The sequence below is a fragment of the Talpa occidentalis genome, unplaced genomic scaffold (assembly GCF_014898055.3).
Source record: "Talpa occidentalis isolate TD23 unplaced genomic scaffold, MPIMG_talOcc4v2.1 talOcc4.10, whole genome shotgun sequence".
Lineage (NCBI taxonomy): Eukaryota > Metazoa > Chordata > Mammalia > Eulipotyphla > Talpidae > Talpa > Talpa occidentalis.
In genome coordinates, this window is record NW_023600993.1 from 13567840 (window position 1) to 13585395 (window position 17556).

Sequence of the window (17556 nt, forward strand, 5' to 3'; positions counted from 1 at the left end):
TTACCTTAATGTTTGTGACAACTAGCATGGGCTTGATATCTTTTTATGTGATAAAGAGTGGGCCACACCATCGATAGTGTAAGCAATACTACAATGTCTAGAGAACCGAGGACAAACTATTTTCCAGTAATGTAGAAATAGGCATTTATTAAAAGCAAATCCGATGTCCTAATTAAAAGTCAATCCTATCTTGTAAAGCATGTTGACTTATAGGACATCACACACATAGACATACATGTATGCTGAAGTAAATACTTTCTCTTCAAAAAGGAGCATTTTCTCTTCTTTTTTTAATAGGGCAAAGATAACAGCTTTATTAAAGGTTAAGCAACGCAAGTGGTTAAATTATCGAGGTTAATTCCACAAAAGACGTAACACAGCAAATAATTCTAAATGAATGGGCAGTACTAATAAAAACAATTACATACAATTTTTTTTGGCCTCTATCTCACTGATTCTCCTTGTTGTATTCTATTTCTAACACCATTCTCCTGCCCCTTTGCTTCCTTTCACCTTCTACCTTTTTTCATACACACACATACATGTTAGGAAAGCAAAATTTTAGCGATAAACTAAATTTGTGATATATCAGAAAGTTAACAAAAATGATCAATGCTGGAAATGACCAGATCTAAGGTTGGGCTCACAAAAATGTAAGGAAATATCCCCAGCCCAGCCAAGGTCCACTAAAAATTGCACTATTTGAAATGAAAATTGAAAAGAAAAATTCACTAATTAAAAACTGCATGCTTGAAAGTTCCCACTTATACAGCATGAGGAAAGGCCCATAAGTGCCCTAGAAGTGATTTTTCCCCCCTAAATACAAGAGTATCAAAACACAGCTAAGACTCAAAGAATTTTTTTCTCCAGATGTGGCTTGGCTACTTGCTTCTATATTAGCAACCACCATACCGCTCTGCTTTCGGTTTTCATTGTTTTTCAGGGGTATTTTTCACATGACAATCAGTGTCAGGCTATTGGTTACAATTTGTATAATGACTATATATTAGTTTTTCAAAATCCTCAATTTGCACACCTCTGTCACATACTCAGCTTAGTTGTCTTTTTTTTTCCAAATAAAGGCAACAAATTAGACTTTAAACTGTCATCCATTCTAGTCAAATTCAACATCATGAACTGTCATACTCTTTTTAATTAAATAAAAAGGGAAGAGGAAACGGTATGATCTGGACCAATATACCTTAATGAACAAATTCTCTAATGATATTACAGTTTAGACCATCAGAAATTTGAACTCTGAATAATTTATATGTACTTTCATATCCAACGAAAAGGGTTAATTAAGGTAAATCCTTTGTCTTAATGCTGGTTATTGGGGTTGGGAAGAAAATGTTGGGGAGATACTAAAATGAAGGAGTCAGGAGTGAGAAGACCTGGTTTGAGTTTGCACTCTGCTTCCCACCTAGTGGCGAACATCAGCAGGACTAGTACTTTCATTGCTGATTTTTTTTTTTTTAAATTGCTGTGCATCACAAAGGACATTGAACCATATTCTTATGATCTCCTTGCTCAAATGAAATTATCTTTCATAGAAAGTTCTGTCTTAGGCAGTATTCTTCACGGCTGGACTTTCATATCACTTGAAAGTTCATCTACTGCAAAAGATACCAGATCTTATCCTGACTTTATAAAAAGTCTTTCTTATTGTTATTTACTAGTCTATTATCCATACATTCAGTAATTCATATATTCCCAAAAGGATGTCACAAAAATTTAATTATATGACCACGTTTCTACATGAACCAAAGAGATATTCTCATAAAGCTGTTACATAGAATACTGCTATAAAATTGAAAATTAGCATAAAAATAACATTCTCATTTTTCTAGAAACTCTTTAACTACATTATGATTAGGAATGGTATCTAGAAGTGCAGAGGCAGGAAAGTGGGTTCCTTCTCTAGTGTCTATCAGTTGCCCAGGTGGCAGTGGAAGAAACAGGGGTGAGAGAAATGCTTAAAATGCCAAATGTACCACTTCAGATTAATTTATTCCACTTCCTCCTCTTAAATCACTCATGTGGAAAAAAAGTCCCATTTTGACCTAAATAGTCAGAATATAACAAAGAGAGGCAGGCTCTGGGTGTGGTCCCGCAGCAACAATTTGAAGCAGCAAACTAAGGAATTATCTTGGAGATTGTAAATTTATTAGTATTGACAGTACAAAATCCAAATAATAAGAGATCTGTGCCTGGCTCAGTGATAATGGAGTTCTGCTGCTCAGGAAGACGAAGATCTTCAAGAACATTAAACTGGAATGAGAATTAAAAAACACTGTTTAATTATCTTCTTGTTTCAAAGGGGTGAGAGATTTAGGCACATCAAGTGAATTACTTTCCTAATCTGAACAAGTAGCTTGAAACACAATTTTTGAAACTCCTTAAGAATATGTCAACTAGACTAAACGAATTCTCTACATCAGAATGCTGCATCTATAATAATGGAATAAAAAAGCGTGTCCATATGTTCAGATGATACTAGGAGATCTTTTAAATTTCAAATAATCTCTTATTAGCAGGTTATTTTTTATATCATAGCCGCTTTATTGATTTTGCTCATATTTCTAGGCACCTAATCTTCATTCTAATGATACCACCTAATGGTATCATCAACTATTTCATAAAATTTTGTACAATTTAAAGATTCACATTTTCAACTCCCAGCAAATTTTTTAATCACTGCCTCAATATCAAATATCTATGATACACGAAAATCTAAAATTTTAATACTGTCAAAATTGCAATTCATGTAAACTAACAATGTTATCACAAAGAAACAGATATATGTAAATACCCACATTGTGTGGGTCAAGTGTTAGCTCTCTTTATAAGGAAGGACATAATTTTCTAACTGACATATAAGTCCAATCAAATCCCATTCTAATAGTGCAAAAACTCCCCCAAATAATGCCACTGTTAGGGAGTATACAATGAAATCTGTCTTTGTCTATAGTGCATCTCACAGAAAACTCCTGTCCCTCTCGAATGCCAGCAAACCTATCTTCCTCAACCACTAGCCCCACTATACCCATCAATTTTAACTACTCCACCTCACCTTCCCCTAGTTCTTGGTAAAATAACCCAAGTTAACACCAATCACCATTTCTGTTAGTTGCTTCCATATTTGTCTCTCCTGTGAGATCATGAGTGTACCAAAGGGAGGGTCTGGGCTTTATTCCTGTTGGGTTTGGAGGTTTAGCATACTGCTTTGTCTGCAATGAATGTACAACAAAGATTTGCAGAATGACTGAAGATATGTAAGCTCTTTGGAACCAAGCAAACAAAAAGATATAAACAAATGTCAGAGAAGCATTTGTAAAAGCTCTGGATTAAAAACAAAAAAACAGAATTACCACTGCCACTTTTCCCCAAAAGGCAAGGTAATCGGATATGGAAAATAGTCAAATATTGAATATTAATCTCTATTAAAACAGTCAATGAAAATTTCACCCTTCAGTGGTATCTCTGCGACTTACAAATTGTCCATCAAAACCAGAAATTGCACATTACATAGATCTAACTATAGAAATAAACAACAGACCAGTAAGTAAAATAAGCTATCTGTAAATGTTAAAAGACTTACAATCTTCTACTTTTAAATCCCAATTCTATGCATTATTTTCTCAAATTAAAGATCCAGTGAAATACATGAATAAAATGACCACATATTTAATTGATTCTGTTCATTTCTCTACTATATCTAGAAATTACAACATGCTAATATATAGCATAAATAGTGACCCATGGGGCTGATATGGGGTATTGCAACTGGAAACACGTGGTGGGGAATCAGAAATGTGTCCGGGGGAAGGGACTCACTATGCTGAGTGACTCAGAATGGCTTAGCCTCGTATTTCAAATGTACGCCTGTCTTTTCAAAGATAAACATTTACACAGCCTTGGATGACTGGAGCTTGCAGCTGACTATGTAAATAAACAAATATGAAAATTTTTCCCCTATAGGCTGGTTTCAGATAATAAAATGGGACTGAAGGGACTTTTGAAGGAAAGGAACTCACACTGTAACACGTAGGCTCAGGTCACTTTGGGTTATGTCAATTTATGGCTATAAATTCAACCAATCCTATTAATTATTTAAACAGAAGGTAAAGCATTTTCAGAGCCTTAAGTGATAGGTAATTAATTCAGAGAATGTGTATTATAAAGAAGCACAGATACTGACCAGTTATTTCTACTCTTATAGAAATAAAGTTACTTCAAGAAAAAATATTCATTGTTCCAATATTTTTTTTCTTTTCTCTCATTATGGAGATAAGAATTAAAGGCAACACTGATTTTGGCTTTGGGAAATTGCAATGGTTACACAATTTGTATTCTCTGAAATTATCATTCAACTATAAAGATTGTGGTGATAATGAAAAAAATACAGAAAAAAGAATTAAGAAAGTGTGATGATGCAATTGTCTAAATATTTAGGTATGGTTTTATAAAAATCTTCCTATAAAATCTAAAGAGAACTGTACATATCTGTAGTTCTGATCTTTTTTAGATAACTGTAGAACTGACCCTGAATGTTCATTTATTGAGACTTTACAATTGCACCAAATTTTAAAAATACTTTTCTGTGCAAAGGACAACGTTGTTGGATAAAAAAGTTTATTAAAACAAAAGCAATTTTAGAAAAGAGAGTGAGAAAGAAAAGGTGGAGAGACTAGTAATTATTACCATGAATTAGGTGACTGGAACAAGTGTTCTTACACATTTGTAGTTATGCTTCTTACAAGTCTATGATATAGAAGCAGTAAACATCCCAATTTTACGAAAGAGGTAACTAGGAATCAAAGAGGTTAATTACTTTGCATAACAGCAGTCAGTAAGAGGTAGAGCTAGGATGCAAATTTGAATCTGTTTTATTTTTATTTTTATTTGTGGGCTTTTCCAAATTGTTTTACTAAATTGTATTTATCTAAAGAATTTATAGTTTGTGTCATATAGTTATAGATTATAACACAAACAAAATACAACCAACATGACAGAATGAGAAAATCAATGCTCTAAGAATTAAAAAAGAAATCTTAAGTCTCGGTCCTCTTTCTCATGTACTCACTAAGTTTGGTGCCCTAGAAAAACAATTAAAATAGCAAGGCATTAGGAACTTAAAATGAATGGATAAGTGAAGGAATAGGATGGGGGGGTTCAGGTTGGTCACTATTATATTTGGGATATGCTATGTATTGACTGTCCCCTTCCTCCATCCCCTGCCTCAAATTTCTATGTTGAGTCCTAACATTCAAAGTTAGGTATGGTATTTGGGGGTTGGCTTTTGGGAGAGGGTCTGGTCATGTGGGCAGAGGGATTAGTGTCTTCAAAAAGAGGCCCCACAGAGATCCCTCTCTTTCCACCTTGTGAAAACACTGTAAAGACTCCCTCTGTGAAGCAGAAAGTAGACTCCAGTGGGAACACCAAGTCTATCAGCACCTTGATCTCGATTCAGCCCAGCCTCCAGAACTGTGAGAAATACATTTCTACTATTTAAAGGCTACTCAGGAGCTCGAACAGAAAAAATACAGTAGCTTGAACAGAAAAAATACAGTATAATTTTCAGCAATAAAATTGGTCTATGAGTCCATATTCTTTTTTTTTTTTTAAAGATTTATTTGTTTGTTTGTTTGTTTTTTGTTTATACAAGCACTGGGTACAGTCAGAAGCGCGGGAGGGTAAGAGAATTCAACAGAGCCAGAGCGGGGAGCAGAGCAGGCAGAAGGACCGAAGTACACTGCTGAGGGGAGGCCGGGGAGCAGCCGGGAATCGAATCAGCGCTGCAGATGTTGCAGGCAGCTTTGTAACCCAGCGCTCAACCGCTGCGCCACCAGGGAGGCCCTGAGTCCATATTCTTAAAAATAACAGGTTACCATATGTCAAATCTGTCCAACTATGTTTTTATCTTACAATCTACTGTAACATTTTTATTCACTCTTTCTTTGTTAATTCAAGGCATATGACCCTTTTTATATACAAAAGAAAAGATATGCCCAAAATGTAAGTAATATTTCCCAATTTATTGATTCCAAGTATACAGAATATATAAAAATCTTGGTGATTAAACTTGAAGCCCAATTTTAATAATCGATTAAATGAATAAAGTTCAAATTAATGTATTGTTTCTTAAATTCCTTAAGAGGGATAAAATAAACTTATGAAGGAAAATCTTTTCCTTTATATCTTCAACAAAAGTTCTTCTGAAATATGAAATATTATATTCTTAGAGGAACAAAAATAAGATGGAAAGTATGAGTCTTTCTTTAAAGAAAACTAACAGTTGATAAATATAATACCTATATTTATAAATAAATATAGCTTATACATATTAAAGATCTTTAATAACAATTTCTCAAGTCACATTACCACCCACTCTGTAGGATTTACTAGTTCAAAAGACAGGCAGAAGTATTCTGAAATCCTTTGTTGCATCCAACTACTTTTGTTTTTTAATTCAAAACCAGGGTTTCTAATGAGTACAATCTTTGATTATTGGCTATGATTTGCAACTGAATAACCCTGGGCTGTTATTATTTTAAACCGTGTATCTTAGAGTCAAAATTTCATTAACAAAGTATTATTTCAAAGTTTTCCAAATGTGAAAGTACTGGAGATAGAACATTTTTTCCTAACAGAACAAATTGGGAAAATATACAGAGAAATGGTAACATGTGAAACTGTAATTGCAAAAGTAATTAAGCATAGAATAAATGATTTACTACTATTGATATATACACTCTAAAAAATCAGTTAAATATATGAATTTATTTTAAAATAATAATTTAAATTCTAGCCTATGTCATTTATATAATATCAAAAAGATGTTTAAAGATTCAGCAATATTTTGAGTTTCACAGAAAATGCCAATAACTGGCATGAGTTTTCTCTAAATTGACGTGTAAACCAGTGGATTTTAACATGAATTTGTGGCTACACAATCTAAATTTATCAATAAATGAAGCAAAAATGAAGTTACTTTCTGTATTGAGTTATGCTATAATTAAAAAAGCATTTTATTGACTCATAAACCATACAGACTTCCTATGAAGTTTTGTAGAAAGTTATAATTTGATCAATAATAATATTTAGAAACATAAGGTAAAAAGGGAAAGTTTAAAAATGTTCACCTTCAATTTATTTCATAGGTCACTGTTAAACCATCTAATAAGATAATTAAAAACATGCAAGCAGCTGGTACTACAGCTAAACAGATTAATGTAATAGTCTGTAGTCATATGTGCTGGCAAGGGGTTCGCCTCTTTGGAGAGGAGAAGGTCAGCTGCCCTTGGGAAGAGGAGGGGGTTGATGGGGAGAGAATCTTCCTCCTAGCCAGTGGCCTTGTGCTGCAGTCGCTAAGTTAAATATCTACTGCAAACTGCTAACCAGCAAACTGCTTCTCTTCTTTCATACCCAGTAAGGGTCTCTAATTTTAGTCGTTAAATAAGAAATAGAGAGCTTATAAAATTTGATAGAAAACACTAATACTGGCCTTTAAAAAGTAAAAGATCTACTGTATAAGTTAATGATGGTCTTTCAATTCTTACAAATTTTCCATTTTAACACATCATCTGAAAATTAGTAGAAAATATATATTTTAATAAAAACTTCCAAAACGAGATCTGGTTTATTACTCTGGCAAAACATAATAATTCATTCTGGTGTCTTAGGAGTTAAATGCAGCTGTACTCATTCTGAATCAATGGAGCAGAGCCACAAAAGACACAAATCCAAAGTAAAACCTCCTAACCTACGAAAAACAAATCTATAAGCCTTAGATACAGAAAGCAATGGAATTCATAGATTTGAAATTTTAAATTTCGTCAAAATTCCATCTCTCAATTTAAACTAGTAATACATCTTTATTTTTACTATATCGACAAAGTAGTTATACAAAGGAAACAGAATAATATATCAGAAATTAAACGTTTCAAGTTTCAGTAACGATTGCTCTTTGCTCCCTTTCTGCTAACAGAAGTTACTTTCCATGAAACGCATTTAGAAACAAAATCTTCCTTTCAGTGTCTCTGTATTCAAGTATTATAAAGGAAACGCTACAATACAAAAAGTTAAAGATGATGACAGTGAAGATGACATGGACTGGAAGATAAAAGCAGCTAGTAACTATTCAGCATTTACCAGATGATAGTATCCTCATAACAAATGTGTTTTATTACCGCACTTTAAAAGTGAGGAAATTGGGGCTAAGGTTTGTCCAAAGTATCCAAAGTATTTGGAATAAGGATTTTAGCAATTCAGTGCATTTAAACAGAGACTATGTCCTGAAACTGACAGTCTAAGATCACAATAATACAAATAAGTATTGGAGAGAATATAGATCCAGGTGACCAATTCAAGACTGAATCTAAAAGTTAATGAAACTTCACTATATGCTATTAAAGTGCACACGTGCTGGGTGGTTATATGAGGTATTAGGCCACAATTCATGAGGTGAGCATAGAATAATTAATAATATAAAGTCAGGGCTTTATGTATAGATTTTCAAATGGTTTTTACCTTATACATTTTATCTTAATCTTTAAAAGAGTTGTGCTAAGGAAGCAGGTTAGACATGATAAAATCCGCTTTATGGACGACAAGGCTAATCTTTATCCTGGGCACAGTATATATAGCTTGAGTATGTTGGCACTCGGCTAACAGCCAGAACTGGATTTCTGGGGCAGTATAAATAATACATAAGTAGAACCGTTAGGTTAAAGGGTGCTTGAGGGTTGGAATATTTACATTTTTTCAAATAATCTATTTCTAGTTAGTTTAAAAGAGCTATGATAGCAACAGAAAAATAATTTTCATTTTCAGAAGTACATTTTACTGACAATTCTGTTGTCATTTTAGTGTGATTCTGCAATAATTCCTAGGTTTGCAAGTTAACTTTAATATGAAAATATACCTCTGAGCTGTACTTCTATGAATTCAGCACTTAACCCTTGTCAAATTCACAAAATAAGCTCATTATATTATAAGAGCTATTGCCTACTGAGTAAAAAAATATTCATTTCACACCTTAAGTACTAAAATACTATTTAATAACAGCACTGGTCTGCCAACTATTAAAAGCTCATTTTTATATACTGTACTACCTGAGCTTTTTATCTTGCCTTTTTAATTATAACAATAAATTAATATCCTAACATTACAACACTGACAGACATTGATTAAAAATATATTAGTTAACAACATTAGTATTTATTGTGCAAAGTTTCATTAGGAATTCATTTTCAAAATATAATTATCATTCAGTAATACTAAGATACTTTAATCTTCAAACTATTCAAGAACAAAATAAACTATAAGATAATACTATGCCTTCACATTAACACATTTCTCTTAACTTTATATTATGTTCATTATTTACTATAATTAGCTAAACTACAAATGTAATTATCATATAAAATTCACAATAAATTTTTTCATACACGTGTGAAGGGATTTTTCTTCCTTTGAAATACATCTTTTTTTTTCCTTTTGTCTTTGCTTTTTCTTTATTGTATTTGTATCTAATACCATGTTACCACTACAGATTTCATATATATTATCATATTAACATTCCTGTTATATGCCAAACCATGAATATTTAATTAATCCTTTATATTCATGTGTGTGTGTGCATGTGCAAGATCAGCTATAACAAGTTCAGATAGAGAATTCTACCTATTATTTAAATGTCAAATTCCAAGCTTTATACTATACTTCAGCACTAAGAGAAGAATTTGAAGAGTTCCAGCCTTCATAAGATAGAAGGAGTACAGTGAAAATATAATGACAACATATGAGCTTTACTGCTGTGATAAAGCCTATTACACCATGGGAACAAACCTTTTGTAGTCTCCATGACACATGAATAACTGATTATCTATACGGACCCCAAATCATATAAAATAAAAATGTCAAGTGTTTCAATTACCAGCTCATTTCCAGAATTCATAAACAAATTGTAAAAACTTTCACATTTACCACATTCTTATTAAGTGCTTCCTGTATACAAGGTCCCACTCTAGATGTTAAAATCTAGAGTGAGATCTGAAGAAACAAATGGCACAGTTCCGATTAGGAAATTAGAATATGTATTCAAATGAAAATATAAGTATTATAAGCATAAATTTATGTTTCTTATGTAAAGAGTTACAGTTTATATTCAAATGAATTTCTAAATGGACAGTGATTCTCACATACATTTTAGGTAAGCACCATTATGCAAGTATCAGAATTAATTAGCCATAAGAACACTGTACTCCAATTATGTATTACCTTAAGAATATGCATACCTAGAATGCTAAAGGGTATTGAATTTGTACTAAATACTCCCTAAAAGAAATCAATCTAATTCAACAATACTTTGGTTCAGTATGTGACTTTTCAAATACCACTGAAAAGACTTTAACTGTTCATCTTATATTTCCCTGTTATGAAGGCACAAAATTCATAAACATTTACTCAAGTAAATTCAAGTAATAAGATACAAGTTTTTTGACTAGTGTACTTTTTTTTAAAAGTAATTAATTGGGATATAACAGTCCTGTTTGCACAAAAGTGAAGCAGGATATGAACAAACAGTAATTAACCATGGATTATATTTTATACTGTTAGATGCTCATAAGCAGCACACTTCATTTTAGTAGGTAACAAGTAAAAGGGGCCTTTACTACTATAACAGATTCATTGGAAAACAAAACAAATATGGATTATAATAAAGCTTAATACTAAATATGCATTAGGCTTATACGCTTTTTCCAGTATAGGATAAAAAAAAGATACCTAAAATAAGTTCATTTATTAAGAACTATAATGTTACATTTTCTGTTAGTAATAAGCCTTCAGAACAACTGCATATCACAATACTCTTTACATTTGTTATGTACTTTTTTAAAGCAAAGGTAGCCAAGTTCCTTACTATTCTAAAATCAGAATCCAGTAATATTAGGTATCTTGTACATTACCTTGCAATATTATGTGTCTATGTATTCATCACCTACCTATAGGAATTAAAAGTCCCATCAGAATCTAAAGTAGAACTTGCTCTTCTTCCATTTTTATTTGAATCTCCTGGAAAAAAAAAAATTAAAAACACTGAAATAATGGAGATTACGAAACTAGTTATTTCAGCTGCAAAAATATGTGTGACACCTCTAAGCAGTATTTGGGTCAAAAAGCATCAACGCCTTTGTCCTACTCCCCACAAATATCTTTTCTAATCTGAGTCCTTTAGGCAGCAAATAATTTTGATGCTAAAATATAAATGAAACTACCATCTTTAACTTGGCTAGGAACACTACCAAAGTAATTGGTAAAAGGAACAAAAGAAGTACAGTATGGACATTTCCTTCTTATGAAACACAGATGAATGCAAAATTTGTATGGCATTTAATTACACTAAATAATGTTCATGATGCTGATAAAAAAAAAAAAAGACCAACTCTTTTGTTAGTAACCACATCACCCATCCTGAATACTGGTACAATCAAAAGAGGGCAAGAGGAGAGCAAACTGAAATGCTTTCAGTCCCCTGTTCTCTACTCTTGAAGAGTTTGGGAAGCAGGGTCAAGACAGAAAACAGCTTTGGAGATGATTATCACAAATACATCCTAAGGAGCTTTTAATACACCTTATTATTATTATTCCCCAAACTTTATGTTTTAACTGTGGGCAAAAGTTCAGTGGTTTAAGAAATGAAAAACCAACATCCAAAGGTTTCTTTGCCTTGTGTAATAATATCAAACATTTACACAAAAAATTTTCACTCAAGACACTGGCATATTCATAAAGTCAGATTTAGAACAAATCCATACCTATCAGTTTGAGGATTATAGAATAAAAATAAATTTGCTTAAAGTTTCACAAAACGCTTGCCAATGCCACATATAAAATACATATTCTTTTTCAAAGAAATTTAATTTTAATAATTCAAATTTTAAAATATATACTTCATGGAAACTTTTGGTGGTGAACATAATGTAGCATTATGCAGATATCAAATTTTAATGCTGTACTCCTGAAACTTACATGTTATAAAGCAATGTTAATTCAATAAATTTTTTAAAAGGGGGAAAAATAAAATATACATTTCAAAGTATAGTTTTTATAAATCCATAGTAAACTACTATTAAAGATATCTTTATTCTTAGAAACAAATTTAAAAGACTAGAGTCTGATTACGTTTTACACTCCTAATTCCTGTAACATAACTTTCAAACATCAGGTTAAATTCATTTTTATGATATTTAATGCTTAATAATGTAATGATTTATCCAATTTTAATTTATACTTTTAATCCACTTTGAACAATCTAAGGTGCCACTGGAGATCATCACAGTGGTCCTGGTTAAGTCAAATAGTAATTATGGAGCTTTCACTTTAAAGATGAGATTATTTTTAATTATTGAGTATAGTACTTAAGGTACCAACTTATATAATTATGCTACTCATTAAATGGTTATTGAAAGCTAAAATGTAATTTTAATGACAGCTACCTATTTTTCTTTGCACATTTTATAGTTGACAGATTAGTCAAGAATGTTGGTTCTCTTCAAAATGTTTGCAGCTGTGCCGAGAGTGTTTAGCAGGATGAGAACTGGACTGAGCTCACCTTGTGAACTTTTAACTCCATTTTTTCCAAAGTATACTTTCAGATTTTTTTCCTTTGATAAAAATAAAAATCCTAAAATGAATTACATTCAAAATGGTTGAAATAGATGAAAATAATATAGAATGAAAATAACCCAAACCACTGTATATGATCCATCTAGTAGGGCATATTTTGTTAATTCTTTGAAAACATGGGTACAGTAAATTCCTCATACAATGCATACTTCATTGTCTTTAAAAAGAATTAATGGTTTTATAACAAAAAAACTAAAAAGATGTAAGGAAAGTTAGTATCTGTCTTGATAAATGAAAATTTCCTACAACACATGTTATTTAACAGCTTGCAGACATTTCCTGTGAAACATTCCGTAATCAGCATAGAATAAGTACTATATGATACATTTAAAATATCAGCCTTCTTTCTCCTTAAAACCAAAGATTATGATTACTTAAATACATAAAAATCTCACAAGTAGAATATTTCTTTCATTTTGATGATACTTAACAGATCAAATGCAAAATCCTTCAAATAATTTAGAGACATTTTTTAAACAACTAGATTTTATCATAATATATTACAAAGGTTTTCTTCATTGTATTACTGTTTCAAAATGAACATGTCACTTAAATGTAACCTTCAAAGATGGTAATAAGGAAAAAAAGCAGTTTTTCCTTCTCAAAAACATACCAAATAAGGAGTACAATTGTTTCACTAAACAATACTAGAGAAAATATTTCAGACTTTGCTATATGGGGAAAAGGCAATAAAGTTTTGAAGCTGAAAAACTGCTTTGTTCCTTCAATCCTCTAGTTGAAATTAATTATAGCAAATGTTTATGAAAACATCTGTTCCTTACAGTTATAAATTCTTAATTTTAGTATGGATGATTTCATACTTTTATTTTGAAAGGAAGTTATCTAACAATTGAAAGGTTTACCAAAAACCAGATTTTCTAATTCTGGAAAATTGTGTATACAGTGGGCTATACCCTGTAGACATTTGTTTGTGTGAAACACTTGGTGGGGCTTAAAACTGAAAACTGGAAGAAATCAAAGATAAACGGAAAGGTTCATCCTCCATTAAAGATGAACATGATAAAAACATATCTGTAATATAAGAAAACACCAACAAGAATTAAAAACAAATGCTAACTTTACATTCAATCTAATTTGGAGGTAAGTGTAATAAACTAGGTATCAATTTTACTAGGGATTTGGTACCTATAATGCCAATGTAATTATGGAAAGGTATGTTGAGTGTTCCCCAAAAATAACAACAGAGGGTGCAAGAGAGTTTAATATGATGTTTTCAGTTGCTTATTCTGAATCCTTAACTAAGTTGTCAGGTAGTTGTAACTAACCAGGATGCATAGGATGTTTCCAGATCCATCCCTTCATCCCCCCACCCCACAAACACATAAAAAGTATTACCAAGTAATCTTAAAGTCCTTTTAAATGATCAAACAGTACAGATACTTAAGTATTTTAAAATAATGGAATTCCTTCTGATTGTTTAAAAGTAATTTAACAGTAAATTTAAAAAATACAATTGTGATTTTAAAGGCATTTAAATATTCAATGTAAACTAACCAGTAAAATTATATATATTTATGATGTAAATTTTAAATAAATGCTTAAGTTATATGTAACATATATGCATTATAGTTATTATATATAAAATACTGTATGACATTATATATGTATAAAAATAGTTCATCAATTATTGTAAATATTAAGTTTGAAAGTTATATGATACATTCATTTCTTATTAGTTGGTATGTAACTTTGTAAGATGAGTTCATAACATTCATAATTAAAATAAAATAAGTTGACTTGAAAACAATATGCTAGCAGTTATACTGCTTTAGATAAAGAGAGTACAGTATTTTCCAGTAGTAATTTCCAACATACATGTATCTAACTTATTGCATACATATGTATACATATGTCAAACATATGTATAATTGAGACTGAAATTTCAAAACAGGATAAATAAAATTCTAGTCTCCTTTTTAGCTTTTACTGCAATCATGTTTAGCTAAGGGCACTGATACTATCTATCTGTGCACTGTTGAAATCACACTGAGGGAAGGTTTACAAGATTTCTATAGTGCCTTTTATGCATAAACATCTGCTTAAAGGAAAATCAGAGATTTTAAACTAGATTAGGTTAAAAACAACTAGAACAATGATATAAATGAGCATACCTACTGAATTGTGCCTTTAGTTTACATCAAAAAACATCAAGTTTTAGAGTATCACATTATTTTGGTATGAATTCTGACAAGTATTACATAGTAAAGAAAGGATTTCTCTCCGAATTGTTAGAGAAATGTTACCAAGTGTAAGAGGGGATAACTAATTTGGTTTAAATTAAATTGAAAACAAATCTATGGGAAGCCACATTTTAGCTGTGAAAAGATAATATGGCATTAACAAGTATAAAGACCTAAAACCTTGTGTGTTTTTTTTTTTTAATTTTTTTTTTAATTTTTTTTTTTTTTTTATAGAGGCATGTTTTCTTTCTTTCTTTCTTTCTTTCTTTGTTTGTTTGTTTATCCATGCACTGGGTACAGTCAGAAGCGCGGGAGGGTGAGAGAATTCACCAGAGCCAGAGCGGGGAGCAGAGCAGGCAGAAGGACTGAAGTACACTGCTGAGGGGAGCAGCGGGCGGCAGGAGAGGTCTGCGCACCATGTGGGACCCTCCTCCGGTGGCCGGGAAGCAGCCGGGGATCGAACCGGCGCCTCAGAGGCCGCGGGCAGCTTCGCAACCCAGCGCTCAACCGCTGCGCCACGGGGGAGGCCCCCTTGTGTGTTTTTTAAATGAATTAATATTACTACTAAAATGTTTTAGTCAAATATAAAGTCCCATTCAAAGTAAATGTTAAGAAAACAATAATTTATGAATTGAGAATACTGATAAACTGACACACACTAAAGATAATACCTAATGGCTCAGCACCATCTACGAAGGCAGGAGCCACCAAGGATATAAGCTACAAACTCAGGACCAACAATTAAGGTCTAGGAGTCAAGGGTCAATTAAATAAAGAAATTTGTACATTTAATAATTTTCCATCTTCTCTATTATTGTTATCTACACATTTAGTTTTCTAAATGGTGGTGCAGGGGTTGAAGCACTGCACTGTGAAGCAATCTGCAGCCTCTGCAGCATGAGTTCGATCCCCAGCCAGCCAGGGAACAACCCACATGGTGCAGGAGACCTCTCCTATCTTGCTCACTGCTCCCCTCAGCAGTGTATTTCAGTCAATCTGCCTGTTCTGTTCCCTACTCTGTCTCTGGTGAATCCTCTCAGCCCCCTCCCGCACCTCTGTCCTGTACCCAAGCTCTTGTATGCATAAAAAAATAAATCTAAAAAAAAAAAAAGAAATCAGGATATTCAAAAGCACTCATGTAGGAGTTACAACAAGATGGCAGAAGAGTGAAGATACCAGTCTCCATTGCCCATACATATGACAAAATTATGTACAGACAAAAACATCAGTCCTTTGAAGGATGACTGGAAGGCCATCATTTTCACAAGGAAAAGTGACAGCAGAGAAGACAGGAAAAACTGCACAATACTATTGCTTAGGACACTATCAGGGCAACGCAACCCAAGAGAGAGGGAGGGAAGGGTGCTAAACGGAGCCTTTTCAGGTTGGTGACTGATGGGCTCCTGCCCACAATGGCAACTTTAGAAACTGGAGAATGCAGCCAGATGTGAAAAACAGAGAGGCCTATCTCAAGAGAATGGCAGGATTCAGGAAACCAGAGATCCTAGGTTGAACACTAGAAGAAACGATAAACACCAGCATAGGCAGCTGCCACACTATTAGAAGTCAACCAAAGAAATCAGTGCTAGAGGGAGAAACAGCCCACACCTGTGCCTTTAGAGATGTTTGAGGCCACTGGATAGTCCTTGCAATTGCCCGTGTTGGGTTTATCTAAAGAGAGTGGGGCTGTCAGTTTGAGCCTCACACGACCCTAGAGATAAAGCTCAAAGCTCAAGCTGGGGGAAAGTCTGGTTATAGTAACTTCACATAGGTAAGAAGAGGTGCACTTGTGTCCCTGAACATAATAGGTGCCTCTTTGTAACTGGCTTCTGAAATATGAAATACCCACCTCACTCCCATCTGGGCCTAATGTCAGTATAACATTCACCTAAGTGCTTGCTGCTTCTAATCAGTTCAGAGCACCTAGGCCCTGCCAGCAGGAGTTTGTGCCTCAGGCAAAGATTTAGTAAGTGAAAACCTTTGAGAACAGACTGAGCTCTACAATTGCAGCCCCCTCTCAGTGCCACAACTCCTGAGTGCCAAAACACCTGTGATCACCATTGGGAATGCTGCCTGTCCGGCCTGAATCCTCAGGTCCTAGATCACTCCGTCCTGCCTGCATCACTGGGAAAAACTACCGGCTACAGAACATGCAACTGGAGCTAGACCGTAAGGAATCCATGTTAGCCTGAGGTTACTAGAGAAGCTATAATGGAACTGGCACAGGGAAGGGTGTAGTAACAGAAAGTCTGCAGCAGTCCTTTAGGAGGATTCAACTCTTGGCATTCTCCAGCAACAATCTCCTGGCATCCTGTGACCATGACTTCTACCCTTTTTGCCACTGTAGCACCAGATATCTAAACAGGTGAAGATGCACCATATTGCTACGAAGTAACAGACACTCCAGGATCATAGGTAAACAACTACAAGTATATTCTTTTTTTTTTTTTAACTACAAGTATATTCTGCACCTTGTAATCTTAATATAAGGTTAAAACATCAAGGTAAGAAAAAAAGCTCTTTAACCGATCAAACTAAAACTGAAGAGACAGAGGAATTTACCTTGAATGATGGAACAAAATGCCAGAAAAAAAGCTAAATCTAGCAGAATGTGGTAATTTATGTGAAGAGTAGTTGTAAGCAACCGTTCCATCCTCAATGG

The 17556-nt window shown here is 33.2% G+C and overlaps 1 protein-coding gene across 5 annotated transcripts in view; it reads right to left on the reverse strand.

Annotated features, from left to right (window-relative positions):
* TBC1D5 (TBC1 domain family member 5) overlaps nt 1-17556 on the reverse strand; it is a 378633-nt gene that overhangs the window by 185404 nt on the left and 175673 nt on the right. For all 5 annotated transcript variants that reach the window (XM_054691161.1, XM_037524823.2, XM_054691119.1 and 2 more), the window contains one exon: nt 11010-11079. In XM_054691161.1, the coding sequence (XP_054547136.1) occupies nt 11010-11079 (70 nt within the window). The remainder of the gene's footprint in view (nt 1-11009; nt 11080-17556) is intronic.